Here is a 16,200-nt window from a genome sequence, read left to right on the forward strand (position 1 = left end):
ATAGACATTGACAAAATTACGATCTGCCAACTGCAAAAGGCCACCCTGCTGGGATCTGCACGCATCATCCGAAAATACATCACACAGTCCTAGACACTTGGGAAGTGTTCGACTTGTGGTTTTGTGAAATGAAATCCAGCATATCTATCTTGTTTGCTGTGTCATACAACGTCGTTGTGTCAATAATAATAATAATAATAATAATAATTGAACTTCAAAGATTCTAGCAGAAACCAGTACAGGAGGTCCCGGTAGTGATGGGCACACTGAGTGCCGTGCCAAAAGATCTCAGCCGGCATTTGGAAACAATAGACATTGACAAAATTACGATCTGCTAACTGCAAAAGGCCACCCTACTGGGATCTGCACGCATCATCCAAAAATACATCACACAGTCCTAGACACTTGGGAAGTGCTTGAGTTACAGTTTTATAAGGTCTGGGATATGTAATCACACGAATTACTTCCCCCAACTTTCCAAGAACCAGAGGTTTTTATAGCATTTCGAGTACAGTCTCCGGCACAGATTTGAGAGAGAGAAAAAAGGAGCGATATTTTATGCTGGGCCACAAAACTAACCCGTCTCAGAAATAACAAAAGAACCTTGGATTTTCTCCCTGATATTTACAAGCCTCCCTTTCTGCGCCACAAAACCCATTCATCACTTTCTGAGTGCGGTGGTGACAATTTGGAAACGGCACAGACAAGGACCACTTGTAAATCACGGCGGCAGCGGTCCTTTTACCGCTCTCCTGGATGATGGCGGCTGAGTCAATATTCCTCCCCGACTCGCAGCTGTGGGTTTCCCCTTGAGTGGATTTATAGTTCTCCTTTTTGGCACTTTGAGGGAAAGAGGCGCTCAGGAATGTTCAATATTCGCAATCAGGCAAGAGGAAAACACGAAAGAGTGGATTGAGGCAAGAGAGGAGAGAAGGAAAAGTAAAGGAGAACCAGTTTATGGCAACTGGGGGAAGGGGGTGCAAAGGCTGGATGTCCATCTGTCTGGAGGGCTTAGATTGTGCTTCCCTGCCTGGCAGAAGGGGGTTGGACTGGATGGCCTTTGGGGTCTCTTCCATAATATCAAGGCAGAAAATCCCACAATATGTGCTTTGAACTGGGTTATCTGAGTCCACACTGCCATATATTCCAGTTCAAAGCAGATAACATGGGATTTTATTCAGCTGTGTGGAAGGGGCCTAGGATTCCATAAAGCTAATGAGCCAACACTGTGATGCAGTAGCTAAAAAAGCCAATGTGATTGTGCTTCCCTGCCTGGCAGTGTTGGTGTATTGTGGCCAAATTTGGTGTGATTTGGTTCCGTGGTTTTGTTGTTTACTCAGTCCTACAAATGTACATTACATTTTTATATACAGTAGAGTCTCACTTATCCAACATAAACGGGCTGGCAGAACGTTGGATAAGCGAATATGTTGGATAATAAGGAGGGACTAAGGAAAATCCTATTAAACATCAAATTAGGTTATGATTTTACAAATTAAGCACCAAAACATCATGTTTTACAACAAATTTGACATAAAACGTAGTTCAATACGCAGTAATGTTATGTAGTAATTACTGTATTTACAAATTTAGCACCAAAGTATCACGATGTATTGAAAACATTGACTACAAAAATGCATTGGATAATCCAGAACGTTGGATAAGCGAGTGTTGGATAAGTGAGACTCTACTGTACACACACGCACACAATATAATTTACAATAATATATAATAATATAATATATTGTATATACATATAATATTGATAATAACTTAATTTGGTGTTTAATAGGCTTCGCCTTAATCTCTCCTTGTTATCCAACATATTCGCTTATCCAACGTTCTGCCGGCCCGTTTACGTTGGATAAGTGAGACTCTATTGTAGTATTATATTGTAGACCCTCTGAATTGTTTTTAGGATTCATTCAGCACTTTAAGTATTACACCTGCTGTATAATTATCCCTCCCTGATAACTTGATATTGCTTTGCACCTTGGCCTGGATCTTTTGACCCAAATCGGGATTTTAATATTATTGTGTATATTGACTTTTATGACTGTTTTTAATCATGTTGAAGTTTTACTGCTCGGTTTAATGTTTTATCTGATTTGTGCTGTCGTGTCTGGGCATGGCCCCATGTAAGCCGCCCCGAGTCCCTCCAGGGAGATGGGGCGGGATATAAGAATTTAAAAAATTATTATTATTACAATATAATATTATCAATATTATATGCATATACAATATATTATATTATTATATATTATTGTAAATTATATTTTGTGTGTGTGTATGTATGTGTGTGTGTGTGTGTGTGTGTGTATATATATAGCATAACATGTTGTTTGTATTTTTACTCCTCGCCGCAGTGCTTTTCTTTTTACTCTCTGCTGTCCTTAACTAAAGCGCTGAACTCTGGGGCATTTTCACAACCAGTAACGTCGCATGAGTTTTGGCAGCCTGATTACACCCCTTCAAAGGAAAGGGGATTTATAGTGCTGCAGGAACCGGCTGCTCCAACAAGGGAGGCAATTCCTGAGATTAAGGGCCTATTATTTCCCATCCCAGGTTCAGGTGCGGATGCAGAAGGCCTCTGAGATGCTCGAATGGACATGTCGCTTCCATGCTTTGGGGCAAGGGAGAGAAATGTCACCATTGCAGGCATCAAAACACGCAGAGCCTTGGAGTGCGCATCACGCTCCATAGCTGGTGGCACAAAGGCTTTGTTTCTTGCACTGCAATCACCTTGAATTATAAGGTAAGATCAACATGGCATCAGACGTACCGGCTGTTAGGAATGGTAGTTCGAGTCCAAAACATCTGGAGGGCCAAAGTGTGGCTATGCCTGGTCTACACTGACTATATAATGCACTTCGGAACTGCATTATATTTCAGCGTAGTTGGGGTCATGGATGAAAAAACTCTCAGGCGGGAGAAACATTGGTGTCTTCCCAATTTTCTGGACTATGGCTCCACAATTCTTGCCACAATAGCCAGGAATAGTCCTGGATCTCTGTTGCAAGTGGTACAGTAGAGTCTCACTTATCCAACACTCGCTTATCCAAGGTTCTGGATTATCCAAGGCATTTTTGTAGTCAATGTTTTCAATATATCGTGATATTTTGGTGCTAAATTCATAAATACAGTAATTACAACATAACATTACTGCATATTGAACCACTTTTTCTGTTAAATTTGTTGTATAACATGATGTTTTGTTGCTTAATTTGTAAATCGTAGCCTAATTTGATGTTTAATATGCTTTTCCTGAAGTACTCCATCAAGGACTCGGTGTCACAAGTGGACAGTGAAGCGGCAGCTCCCCCTGTGGCCGGAATCAAGCATACCCTCATGATGCCAGAAGCTGGAAAATGTTAAATTGCCTCTGTGTCTGTCTATAGATGTCGTATGTCTAATGGCACTGAATGTTTGCCATGTATATGTGCATTGTGATCCGCTCTTCGGGATGAGAATAGAAATACAGTAGAGTCTCACTTATCCAACATAAACAGGCCTGCAGAACGTTGGATAAGCGAATATGTTGGATAATAAGGAGGGATTAAGGAAAAGCCTATTACACATGAAATTAGGTTATGATTTTACAAATTAAGCACCAAAACATCATGTTGAACAACAAATTTGACAGAAAAAGTAGTTCAATACGCAGTCATGCTTGGCAGTAATAACTGTACTTACGAATTTAGCACCAAAATATCATGATGTATTGAAAACATTGACTACAAAAATGAGTTGGATAATCCAGAATGTTGGATAAGCGAGTGTTGGATAAGTGAGACTCTACTGTACTGTAAACAAACAAACAAACAAACAAACATATCGCCTCTTTTAATGGCCATGCTTTTTACTCTGTTGAAATTGTGTTGCTGATTTTCTGTGATTGTGATGTATTTTATATTGTGTATTTTATACTGTTGTATATTATTGTATGTTGTTGGGCTTGGTCCCTGAGTCCCTTCGGGGAGATGGGGCAGGATATAAAAATAAACGTATTATTATTATTATTATTATTATTATTATTATTATTATTATTATTATTATTAAACAAATAAATAGATAAAATTCAGAAAAGGAGAAGGATTATGGGCTCTTTACCTTTCCATTGGAAGACAAGGATGAGGAAGGAAGTAAGGAAGGAAGGAGAAAGAGAGAGAGAAAGAGAGAAAGAGGGAAGAAGGTTTGTTTATTTATTTTTTTTCAATTACCTGGCCGAATTCTTCCCAGGAATTGCTCCACGTCCAGTAATGGGCCTTATAAAGCCCAACTCGTACTGCCATCATCTCGTTGCCACGGTAATAAAATATTGGCCTGATGGAAGGAGAGAAAGAGAGGGAAGAACAAAAAGAGATGTAGTGCTACATGAGAAATGCAACGCATCCAAACAAGCGTTTCCCCCCTCCGCAAACCCCCTTCCCACCATCTTTATTGGCAGCCACAGATATAAGGGAGACAAACACTCTTAAAGGGAGCCTGGCTGGCAACTCCGCTATCAGCCGGGAGCAGGTTGCCTCCTAATAGCCTCCGCCGCAAGGTTTTCAATTAGCATTTTTTAAAAGGCGTCCGTCCATCAAGGCGAGAGGGAGCCTGCGTGGTGCGAAAGCAAGAACGAGACCTTACGCAACCTGTCTTGGTGTTAATCCTTGAACTACCAGACCATGTAATTTTCACACAGAGTCGGAGGGTGTCAAATGCTTCAAAAAGGAAAAGAAGAGGCACCTGGACACCAGAGGCACAAAAGATCCGGGAGGCTAGATTTCCAGGCTTCCTTGTTGCACCCCTAGGCTGCGTAGGCACCTCAAAACCGCACCGGAGCCCCAGAATATAAGCAAACAAGCTGTTTATTGAAGATTATAAGTAAGGTAAAGGTAAAGGTTTCCCCTGACATTAAATCCAGTTGTGACCAACTCTGGGAGTTGGTGCTCATCTCCATTTCTAAGCTGAAGAGCCGGCATTGTCCATAGACACCTCAAAGGTCATGTAGCCGGCATGATGGCATGGAACGCCGTTACCTTCCTGCTGGAGCGGTACCTATTGATCTACTCACATTTGCATGTTTTTGAACTGCTAGGTTGGCAGACAGTGGAGCTAACAGCGGGCGCTCACTCCGCTCCTCGGGTTTGAACCTGGGACCTTTCGGTCTGCAAGTTCAGCAGCTCAACGCTTTAACACACTGAGCCATGGGAGGCTCCTGGTTATTGTTGGGAATGGACGAGCCGTTAAGCTCTAATCACCCTCTTCATGAGGTAAATTCCCATTATAATAGCAGAGTAAAAATTGCAGCAGCGTGAGACTTACGCGGTGTGAGTTTGGAAGGCCTCTGTGTCATCAGGAAAGCAAAGGGATGCAAAGTTAGCTTTAAAGTTTAAAAGCATTTATTGAGGTAAAAAGAAATCCATTGATGGATAGAAAAGGTTTGGAGCTAACTAGCTAATCTATCCTGTTCTAATACACATAGACGGATTAAAATAACAAAGCTCTAGATAGCTACATCTTGGCTAATATGTTGTATTGTTCTCTCTGGAACGAAGCAGGAAGCTGGAATGGCGACCAAGCCTCGTGGGTTGCTTCTTCTCTAGGGCCATAAACATTCCAAAGGCCAAATTGGGGAAGTTACGTCAAAGCCCTAGGAGAGATCACATTTCTAGAAACATCAAAGGGTGGGCTGACCTAAATAGGATGGGAAGCAGGAAACAATTGTGAAGCCCAATCAAAGCATACAAGGAACTGGGGAAGGCGCCCCTAATTCTTTTCTAGGCTTCCTATCTAACTATAGAGATGATGCAGGATGACTCCCCGGGTTTGAACCTGGGACCTTTCGGTCGCTAAGAAACCTTTTCCTTATTGTATCCCTGAAAAGGCAGCCAGTTTTATGTCTCTCAGCGCCCAAGCTTGGGATCTCAAGACGCTTTCTTTAAGAAGCTCTAAAGGCAACCAAACAGCCCACAGAGGAGTCTTGGGTTGGGAAGGCGGCTGCGTGCCGCTCACGGCTCACCTGTCAATTAGCTTGCCTTGCAGGACAACAGGCGAAAGGTCGATGCCGTCGATCTCCCTGTCACCGGGAGGCGGGAGTCCTGCCAAAGCCAGGCTGGTGGCAAAGAGATCCATCACGCTCCCCAGCTGATGGCTCACCTGCAATTGACAAGGTAAGAGTGAGCAGATAGATAAAGGAATGGATGGATGGATGGATGCACACACAAAGCCCCAGCGGAGAAGCCTGCCAGAGGAAAGAGCGTTTGCTTCCAACAAGGGAGTCAGATGGAAAGGAGTCTCATGATCTATGGGAATATTTGCTATTTACAGCATAGCCAGTGCTATATACCTTATTGTAGGAAACAGGAGAGGAAATGTGTAGGATGATGCTCTGCTAGGGTTCAAAAAGGTAATTTTTATTTTTATTGCTGCAGGTAATATATGAAAGAGTAGATTGTCAAAAGAAAGTTAGCTAATTTTGGTCCCTACTGTTGACTCTGTCTTTGTGTAGTAGTAGTAGTAGTAGTAGTAGTAGTATATAATAATAATAATAATAATAATAATAATAATAATAATAATAATAATAATAACAATAATATTGCAGCCCAGGAGCAAGCCATCAGAACAAATGCAATTAAGGCAAAGATCGAAAAATCAGCTGATGACCCAAAATGCAGACTGTGCAAGGAAACCGACGAAACCATTGATCATCTCCTCAGCTGCTGTAAGAAAATCGCACTGACAGACTACAAACAGAGGCATAACTCTGTGGCCCAAATGATCCATTGGAACTTATGCCTCAAGTACCACCTCCCAGCAGCAAAGAACTGGTGGGATCACAAACATGCAAAAGTATTGGAAAATGAGCACGCAAAGATACTGTGGGACTTGCGAATCCAGACTGACAAAGTTCTGGAACACAACACACCAGACATTACAGTTGTGGAAAAGAAAACGGTTTGGATCATTGATGTTGCCATCCCAGGTGACAGTCGCATTGACGAAAAACAACAGGAAAAACTCAGCCGCTATCAGGACCTCAAGACTGAACTTCAAAGACTCTGGCAGAAACCAGTGCAGGTGGTCCCGGTGGTGATCGGCACACTGGGTGCTGTGCCAAAAGATCTCAGCCGGCATTTGGAAACAATAGGCATTGACAAAATTACGATCTGTCAATTGCAAAAGGCCACCCTACTGGCATCTGCACGCATCATCCGAAAATACATCACACAGTCCTAAACGCTTGGGAAGTGTTTGACTTGTGGTTTTGTGATATGAAATCCAGCATGTCTATCTTGTTTGCTGTGTCATACAATAAAGTAGTAATAATAATAATAATAATAATAATAATAATAATAATAATAATAATACAGTAGAGTTCCGGTTAACCGACACTCTGTATTATCCAAAGTGCCAGGCCCCTTGGGAGGCGCCCGTGCACGTTGCTAGGTAGCTAGCAAGCTACCTAGCAACGCACATGGGCGCTTCCCTAAGTCGAGTGCTAGCTGCCCCGCCCCTTGGGAGGCACCTGTGCGCGTTGCTAGGTAGCTTGCTATCTACCTAGCAACGTGCACGGGAGCCTACCAAGGGGCGAGCACTCAGCTTAGGAAAGCACCCGTGCATGTTGCTAGGTAGATAGCAAGCTACCTAGCAACGTGCACAGGGTGCTTCCTTCAACCGGCTTGCCGGATAATAGGGCCTCCGTATTATCCGTCAGATCCGGTTATTCGACATTCGGCCCTCCCGTTTATGTTGAATAACCGGAACTCTACCATACTTTATTTTTCTATCCCGCTTCCATCTCCACGCAGGGACTCGGGGTGGCTAACATGGGGCCAAGCCCAGAGAACAAACAGTGAACAAAATAAAATGTAAACAACCTCATCAAACAGGTAAAATAAACAGACTAAAACCACAGAATACTATATAATACAATAATAAAACAGTAAAATACAGAGATGATAAAAAGCAAGTAGTAGTAGTAGTTGTTGTTGTTATTTTATTTCTTATCTGCCCCTTTTCGTGGCAGGGCACAACATAGTTAAAAACACATCATCACAAAACATTATGTAAAACACATATTTTAAAATGCATTTCTATGAATTACATATATTAAAATACAAAGAGCAAAGGTTAACATACAATAAATACAGGACATGGATGCATAGTTAAAAGTGACAGGGCACCTTAAGGCAGAGGAGTCTTGTGATGCTCCTTTCTCAAACAAAGGGTCATAAAGCAGTAAAGACTTCTGGAAAGAAGGGAAAAGTGACCTCTACATCTATATATATAAAAGGGTAATGAAATTTCGGCCTAGGACAAAACAACAAAACTACACATTCCAGAAACACTAAACTTGGCAGCACAACCCTTCATCCATGCCTCTACGTTCATACAACAAAAAGAAAAGAAAAATAAAGTCCTAATTAGAGGGAGAGGAATAATCGTTTTTATCCAATTGCTGCCAGTTAGAAGGCTAAGCTCTGCCCACTTGGTCTCCTAGCAACCCACTCAGCCCAGGGGACAGGCAGAGTTAGGCCTCACTTAGGCCTCTTCCACACTGCCTATAAAATACAGATTATCTGATTTTAACTGGATTATATGGCAGTGTAGACTCAAGGACCTTCCACACAGCTATATAACCCATTTATAATGGACATAATGTCAGGAGAAAACCTTTACCCTTTAGCTTAACTACCATCAATTCCTCAATACTTTATTTCCCATACCACCAGACTTCGCCACAGCAACGCGTGGCTGGGCACAGCTAGTCTATATATTAAAATGTAATGTGCGTTTTTCCCATAGAGCAAACAACACACCACTGAACCAAATGACACCGAGTTTGGCCACAAAAGACACAGTCATCCAATCTATGTCTTTCAATAAAAAAACCCTACACAAATGAAGTCCAAATAACAGGAAAACCCAAAAAAACCCAAAATTGCTAACTACACATGCGCAGAGGCCCCCACAGGGACTGAAACAACTACATTACCCAGAGGACCTCATAGCTGTGTGCGGAGCCTAACGTCACTTTTTAAAAATGTTGCCATGGTGGAACAGCCTTGCAGCTTCAAAGCCAGACTGCTTCCTAAGCAGAGGGATCCTCCGTCGGCCACCTTGAATACCACTGAACAGCCTTACAGCTTCAAAGCCAGGCTGCTTCCTAACCAGAGGGATCCTAACCCGGGCTGTGGCGCAGGCGGGAGAGCAAGCCAGCTGCAATTAACTGCAATGAATCACTCTGACCAGGAGGTTATGAGTTCGAGGCCCCTCGGAGCCTATGTTTGTTTGTCTTTGTTCTATATCAAAAGGCATTGAATGTTTGCCTATATGTGTAATGTGATCCGCCCTGAGTCCCCTTCGGGGTGAGAAGGGCAGAATATAAATGCTGTAAATAAATAAATAAATAAATAACCACCAGACTACGCCACAGCAACACGTGGCCGGGCAGAGCTAGTTATTATTATAATTATTTATTACCCACCTCTCCTTATTGCTCTCAAGGCAGGCATTTCCCTCCCCTAACCATGGATCTTAAGGGACATTGTGGTGCTCCTTCAGTTCTCTGAGTTTGGGAAGGAAATATGGCTTAAGGTCACACTGAACAGAGGAGAATAATTTGGACGAACTCTAAAAGCCTTTGATTCCCGCAGAGCATTTTAAAAAGAAGCCAAGTCAGTATGACGCTGGCAATGATTTCTTGTACTTGTCCCCTCATTATTGAAATGTCTCCTGAAGCAATACGTCTCGCCTTAAAACGAATATGTCTCGCCTTAAAATGGCCCATTACATCCCTGGCCTTGCAAGCCGTTCCGTTTTGTAAAGGAGAGGAAAACTTCTCCAAAGAAACCCGGATTTATTATCGGTGGCACCACATTGGAAAGGGAGAAATGGAAGGCAGGAGGGGAGAGAAGGTTAGTCTTTTTAATATAAACTTTGAAGTATTTTCAGAGGAGAAACGGAGGGGAATTGAGCATTATGTCGACAGCACTCTTTTATTCTGGTTTGTGTGCGTCTATTCCGGAGAGTAACAACCCGGCGGAAAATAAATAATGAAAATAGCGAGATCAGATATTTCCCCGTATCAGCAAGGAACAGCCGGTACAGAGAGGATGGAGACATATATATATATATATATATATATGAGAGAGAGAGGGAAATAAACTCTTGGCATACACGGAATGTCTTTAAGAAAATGGAAATCCGTTTTGCTTTGGGCCAACGTGGCGAGACGAAACCGCCCCGCGCCGGCGTTATCAGCGCTTTCAAGCCTCTGACGCTGAATCAAAGGCGACAATTAATAAAGTTGGCCCCGCCAGGAACGGAGAGGAGGCAAAGCTAAATATTTGAAACCGGGTGAACAAATGTCAGGGCGTTTTTAAATAAAAATCCTTTCACATTTATCACAGCGAGCAGGCCTGATATCCCTGTCTAATTCAATTTCAATTTGTGCCCTCTGGGAGATAGCGCAGAAAAGGTTGCGGCGGAGCTGTCTCCGGGTTGATATGTTCTTTTCTCCTTCAGGGAGCAGAACCAGGAAGGAGGGAAGAGGGGAAGGAGGAGAAGAGGAGAGAAGGAGCTGGAAAGAAGCCAAAGAATGAGTAAAAGATTACACATCCAGGGCTCTGTGGTACACCCAAAAGCTTTCTCCTTGCAGCCATGGACATTTGGGCAAGATTTATTGCTGATATTGCAGCTGATTGCTTTGGGAATGCTCTTGTTTAATCCCATCTTATCTAATTAGAACAGTGGTTCCCAAACTTTTTTTGACCAGGACCCACTTTGACCAGGGCCCACTTTGACCAAGGACCACTTGACCAAGGACCACTTTGACCCGGGTCCACCTTGACCAGGGACCACCTTGACCAGAAATCACTCTCCAACAATAGTACCAAAAGGGTTACGAATCAGTTTTTGGTCAACTTTAGGTTCGGTTTGGTTCTTTGGGGTGCCAATTCAGAAAATTGCCTACACCATCCAGTAGTCAATGTCTGCAGTGCTCACCCACAGAAAACCATATTTAGAGCTGATGTGGTCTATCCAATGCAACTCAAAGTGGCTAACCATAACTGTGACGGCGCGAGTGGCGCCATCTATGTGTTGGAACTATAAGTTGCAAGATTTGAATTGTTGTATCATGCCTGATTTTGCCCTTACCCTGTAAATGTAGTTGGATTGGTTATTTATATCTGTCAATCAATGTTGTTTGTACCTGTTATATTGCTCACTCAGCAAAACTGTTTGGCTCCACCTCTTCCTGGAGTAGGACTGTGTTTCCTCCTTTTCATTCCATCAGCAAGTTCTCTATCGGATGGACGTGAAAGAGAGGCTTGGCTCAAAAAGCCCTTCAAAAGTTACCTCTCAGCACCAATTCTGAGGTTCTTACCCTTGGGACTCACACTTCATGTTCAGGGCCAACCTGAACAACGTTGAGGAGTCTCAAGCGCCTTCACATCAGTCCTTTGGCAACAGAGGAAGACTCTTGTCTTCAGATATAGGTCATTGGACTGAGGCTGAGTTTGCTCCGGCATTCACAGCCAGAGAAAGAGGGATCTAGAAGGCTCCACGGACTTAAACAATCAAAGACTGTAATGTATATTTTCTTTTACCCCCTTTGTGAACAATAAACCCAGTTTTTGAGTTATCTACAGTGTTTTGGTCCTTGGGAGTTCCAGTTTCCCTAAAGGAGGGCAAGAAGCAATCCCCTGGGGAAAGATGTCACGTCTATGCCTCTTTCACTAAGAGTACAGCCCCAGGCGCGACGGCACAATAACAAAACACAACCCAATTAAAAATTTTAAATAAGGCAAATTCAAAAAAATTTATCTTTCCCTTTGTCATTGTGTGTCTTTTTATATTGCATTTCATTTTGTACGCAAATAGACTATGGTCTAAGCCAGGGGTCCTCAAACTTTTTAAGCAGCGGGCCGGTCCACAATTCTTCAGATTGTTGAGGGGCTCAATTATCATTTGAAAAAAAAAAATGAACAAATTCCTATGCACAGTGCACATGACTTATTTGTAGTGCAAAAAACAACAACAATTAAAGAAACAATTCAATATTTAAAAATTAAAAAATTAACCAACATAAACCTATCAGGATTTCAATGGGAAGTGTGGGCCTGCTTCTAGCCAACGAGGTAGTCAAGTTAATTAGGATTGTTGTGGTTGTGTGTCTTCAAGTCATTTCAGACTTTGGGTGAGCCTAAGTCTAAAACTGAGGGTGGGGGGGCAAGTAAATGAACTTGGAGGGCTGCATCCGGCCCGCAGGCCTTAGTCTGGGGACCCCTGGCCTAAGCATTGCAAGTACTATAAATCCCACTCGGCTGGATCCTTCTGGAAAGCAAGCTCACCAAGTTATACGGCTCTAAAGTTCACTTCTTGGTGATGAATTTGTTTTGAAATGGCAGCCAAGAGACACTGTAGAAACAGGTCTCTGAAGATTCGAATCCCCATTGCTCAGTCATGAAACCCATTGGCAGCCTTAGGTCACACTCTCTCAGCCTCTGAGGAAGGCAAAGGCAAACCCCCTCTGAAGACATCCTGCTAAGAAAACTCATGATGACCTTTGGGTCGTCACATTGGAAATGACTTAAAAGGCAAATAACAACAAAAGGGGACGAGAAGTCAGAATGTGTGCTTGCTTCTGCTCAATAAGAATAAAAATAATTTTTAAAAGATTTACATAGCAACACTGTGAGAAAGATCACACTGCGAGGCAATAACCCCACTGCTTTTTTCACTTTTTAATTTGCCAATTAATCCTAAATCTACAAGCATATCCCGATCTGCCCTCCACACACACCGTGTATGATTTAAAAGCACATATGGGTTGCATTTCCTTGAGTCGGGGAAAGCAGCGCCCGCTCTCTAACCGGGAGGTGTCTGTTGGTTTTTTGGTTTTTCTTCCTAAAGAGACTCACAGATTGTCATATGGCGAAGGATCTGCTCAGGAAGCATGCGTTTGCGCAAAGATGAGCCCAAGGCAAAGGCCACCCTCCGAGGGAGGGAAAGAAATGTGCCGAAACCCACCAAATCCATATGGCACGAAGTGTCCTTAAATCACACTGAATTGCAGTGTTCAACGGTGATAAAGTATCTATATATCTATACAAATAATAAAAGTGTGAATGCGTGTATGTGGCAGCCTCCAGCCTCCACAAACAGCTTTAACCCACAGTGCTGGGGAGCCACCAAAGCCTTCCCTCCACTGACATTGCAGGTTACAGTGAGCACCACTTCCCAGTGTTGATTTCTCTCTCAACTTATGTGGAATTTGCATGACCCCGCCCACTGCCTCTCCCTTAACCCTTATCCAGAGAACACTGATCCCAGCCAACAACATATCTGGACCAAATTTGGCACATAGCAGGACTTTCTGGGAGGCAAAAGAAAACGAAAGCAGCTCTTTGTTTCTCACCTGCAGCAAGGAGGAGGCTGTAAGGTGTCAAAAGTCTTGAAAGCAAGAAGGAAAAAGAAGAATAATCTTCCATGGCCCTGACTTTCCTTGACAAGTATTGCTACCAACACAAATCAGAGGATGCAGGTTTTCTCCCTAAAAGGGCTATGATTTCCCATCGTCTCAGGCCCATTCCAAAGGAAGAGACTCTCAAAGGACCAAGGAAATGATGCAACAGGAGAGACTCTGCAAACTTAAAGTGGGATGCTCATACTGTGAAGGAGACCCTGAAATCCTACCAATCTGGGCCTGCAAAGGATTCATAAGATACACTCCAGACACAAGCAAGACTTTCTCGAAAGTGAAAAGAGAAAAATCACCTCCCTCTGACATGTCGGATTGCAACTTTTCCTTTAACAATGTGCATATAATGCCTTCCTCTCTGTTTTAATGAAAACCCTTGAAAGGCTATTTCAATCAGAAACTACATGTCTACCTTTGTCCAAGCGCACAAAGGGATTTGTAAAGACTCCGGCTCCTGAAGGGTCCCTTCTCTCTGGAATGAAGATGTCCACAAAAGGGAGAAAACACCCATTATTTACTCAGGTGTATTTGCTGTTCAGGATCAAAGAGATCACTTGCAATATCTGCCACCTGAGGTGACCTATAGCACAAAGAAAGAGTCATCCGATCCTATAAGCAAGCAGGGATACAATGGCCAAGCACACAACTTCAGATCAAAATTCCAGGCCCAGGTTGGACTCAAAGCCCACTAGCATTTAATCTATATATATAAAAATGTAATGTGCATTTTCCCATGGAGTAAACAACAAAACCACTGAATCAAATCACATCAAATTTGGCCACAAAAGACATGGTCATCCTATCTATGCCTTTCAATAAAACATTTAGAAAAATAAAGTCCAAATTACAGAGGACGAGGAAGAGTCGTTCTCCCCTGGCGGCCAGTCAGAAGGGTAGGCCCTGCCCCATTTAGGCCACATCCCTTTCATGTCATAGCAACCTCCTCAGCCACAATGTCTGAGAGACAGGTGTCTGAGGGACAGGCAGGGTGCACTCTGAACAAAACTTTGAAAACAGGGGAATTCCAGACATGAAACAATCAGGCCTAGCTAACACCTCCCAACAAAAGATTACCCCAGGGAGGAAGCAGCCAGGCTTTGAAGCTGAAAGGCCATTACATGCAAATTATTCTGGCTAATTGCAGCGTTCATACTTGCCTCCAACAGACAAAAAAAGGAACAACCATAAATATTGTATATTCACAAGCTTTAGGAAATAATACCGTGTTTCCCCGAAAATAAGACAGTGTCTTATATTAATTTTTGCTCCCAAAGATGCTCTAGGTCTTATTTTCAGGGGACGTCTTATTTTTTCATGAAGAAGAATTCACATTTATTGTTGAACAAAAAAATGAACATTTATTATATGCTCTACAGTAGTTGTCATCACAAACCAGCATAACCAGACAAACTGTGAATCCTATCAAGAATTTCTTGTTACTACCATTATTTCCATGTACAACAATCATGGTACATGGTAAATGTATGGTACATACATTTACCAAACCTGCATGCTCTGGTGTTCTGTTCGGCGGGCATCCTTACAAACACAAACGGTGCTAGGTCTTACTTTCGGGGGAGGCCTTATATTTAGCAATTCAGCAAAACCTCTACTAGGTCTTATTTTCTGGGGATGTCTTATTTTAGGGGAAACAGGGTATGTACTAACTACCACCAATTCCTCAATACTTTATTTCCCATACCACCACACTTCGCCACAGCAACGCGTGGCCGGGCACAGCTAGTTCTTTTTAAAAAGGAAAGGGAAAGATCTTTGAAATCTATTGTGAAGTAAGTCTTCCTGACTCTTACCTGCCCGGCAGGTATGTGTCCTGGCCACCAGGCAATGGCGGGCTCTCTCATGCCGCCTTCAAAGGTCGTCTGCTTGCCACAGAGGAAGGGGCCATTGCTGCCTGCTAAGGGATAAGAAGAAGGAAACGTTAATTCAAAAGGATCATAGAGAGGGGAGATAGATGTGGAACTGAAGGAAAATTTAATAATATTATTAATAAAAACAAAACATTTTATTTTTTACTTGTCTCTCCTAATGGTCCGAGATGGGATACAACAAAGACAAAACATATATACATAAAAAACATAAAATAAAATACATAGATCAAAACACACCATTATAAAAAGACATACACCAAACACAGAGTACAAAAATCAACATATATTAATTTATACATACATATATACAATATAATAATTATATATTATATATTACATGTAATATTGCTAATAATATTGCAGTATAGTGGTACAGTACAATATAGGTAAAGATAAAGGTTTTCCTCTAAAGTTAAGTCCAGTCATGTCTGATTCTGGGGGTTGGTGCTCATCTACATTTCTAAGCCGAAGACCTGGCGTTGTCCGTAGACACCTCCAAGGACATGTGGCCGGGATGACTGCATGGAGCGCCGGAGCGGTACCTATTGATCTACTCACATTGGCATGTTTTCGAACTGTTAGGTTGGCAGGAGCTGGAGCTAACGGCAGCCGCTCCCGCCGCTCCCGGGATTTGAACCTGGGACCTTTCGGTCTCTAGCTCAGTGCTTTAACGCACTTCGCCACCGGGGCTCCTAATAGGTGTGTGTGTGTGTGTGTGTGTGTGTGTATATATATATATATATATATATATATATATAGTGCTATGCTAATAATATAATATATTGTATGTAATATAATATATTGTGTGTTTTATCTGGTTGAATATGCTGTTTTATA

The 16,200-nt window shown here is 42.4% G+C and overlaps 1 protein-coding gene across 2 annotated transcripts in view; it reads right to left on the reverse strand.

The window, feature by feature from the left end:
- The window catches only part of galns (galactosamine (N-acetyl)-6-sulfatase), a 55,527-nt gene that overhangs the window by 21,465 nt on the left and 17,862 nt on the right, over nt 1-16,200 (reverse strand). The window contains exons 9-11 of one of the 2 annotated variants that reach the window (XM_062961885.1): nt 15,286-15,386; nt 6,008-6,144; nt 4,221-4,323 (exon numbers count right to left, since the gene is read on the reverse strand). In XM_062961885.1, coding sequence (XP_062817955.1) covers nt 4,221-4,323; nt 6,008-6,144; nt 15,286-15,386 — 341 coding nt within the window. Of the gene's footprint in view, nt 1-4,220; nt 4,324-6,007; nt 6,145-15,285; nt 15,390-16,200 lie in introns of both variants that reach the window. The other variant, XM_062961884.1, reaches the window with a different exon arrangement.

Source organism: Anolis carolinensis, unplaced genomic scaffold, assembly GCF_035594765.1.
Source record: "Anolis carolinensis isolate JA03-04 unplaced genomic scaffold, rAnoCar3.1.pri scaffold_9, whole genome shotgun sequence".
Taxonomy (NCBI): Eukaryota; Metazoa; Chordata; class Lepidosauria; order Squamata; family Dactyloidae; genus Anolis; species Anolis carolinensis.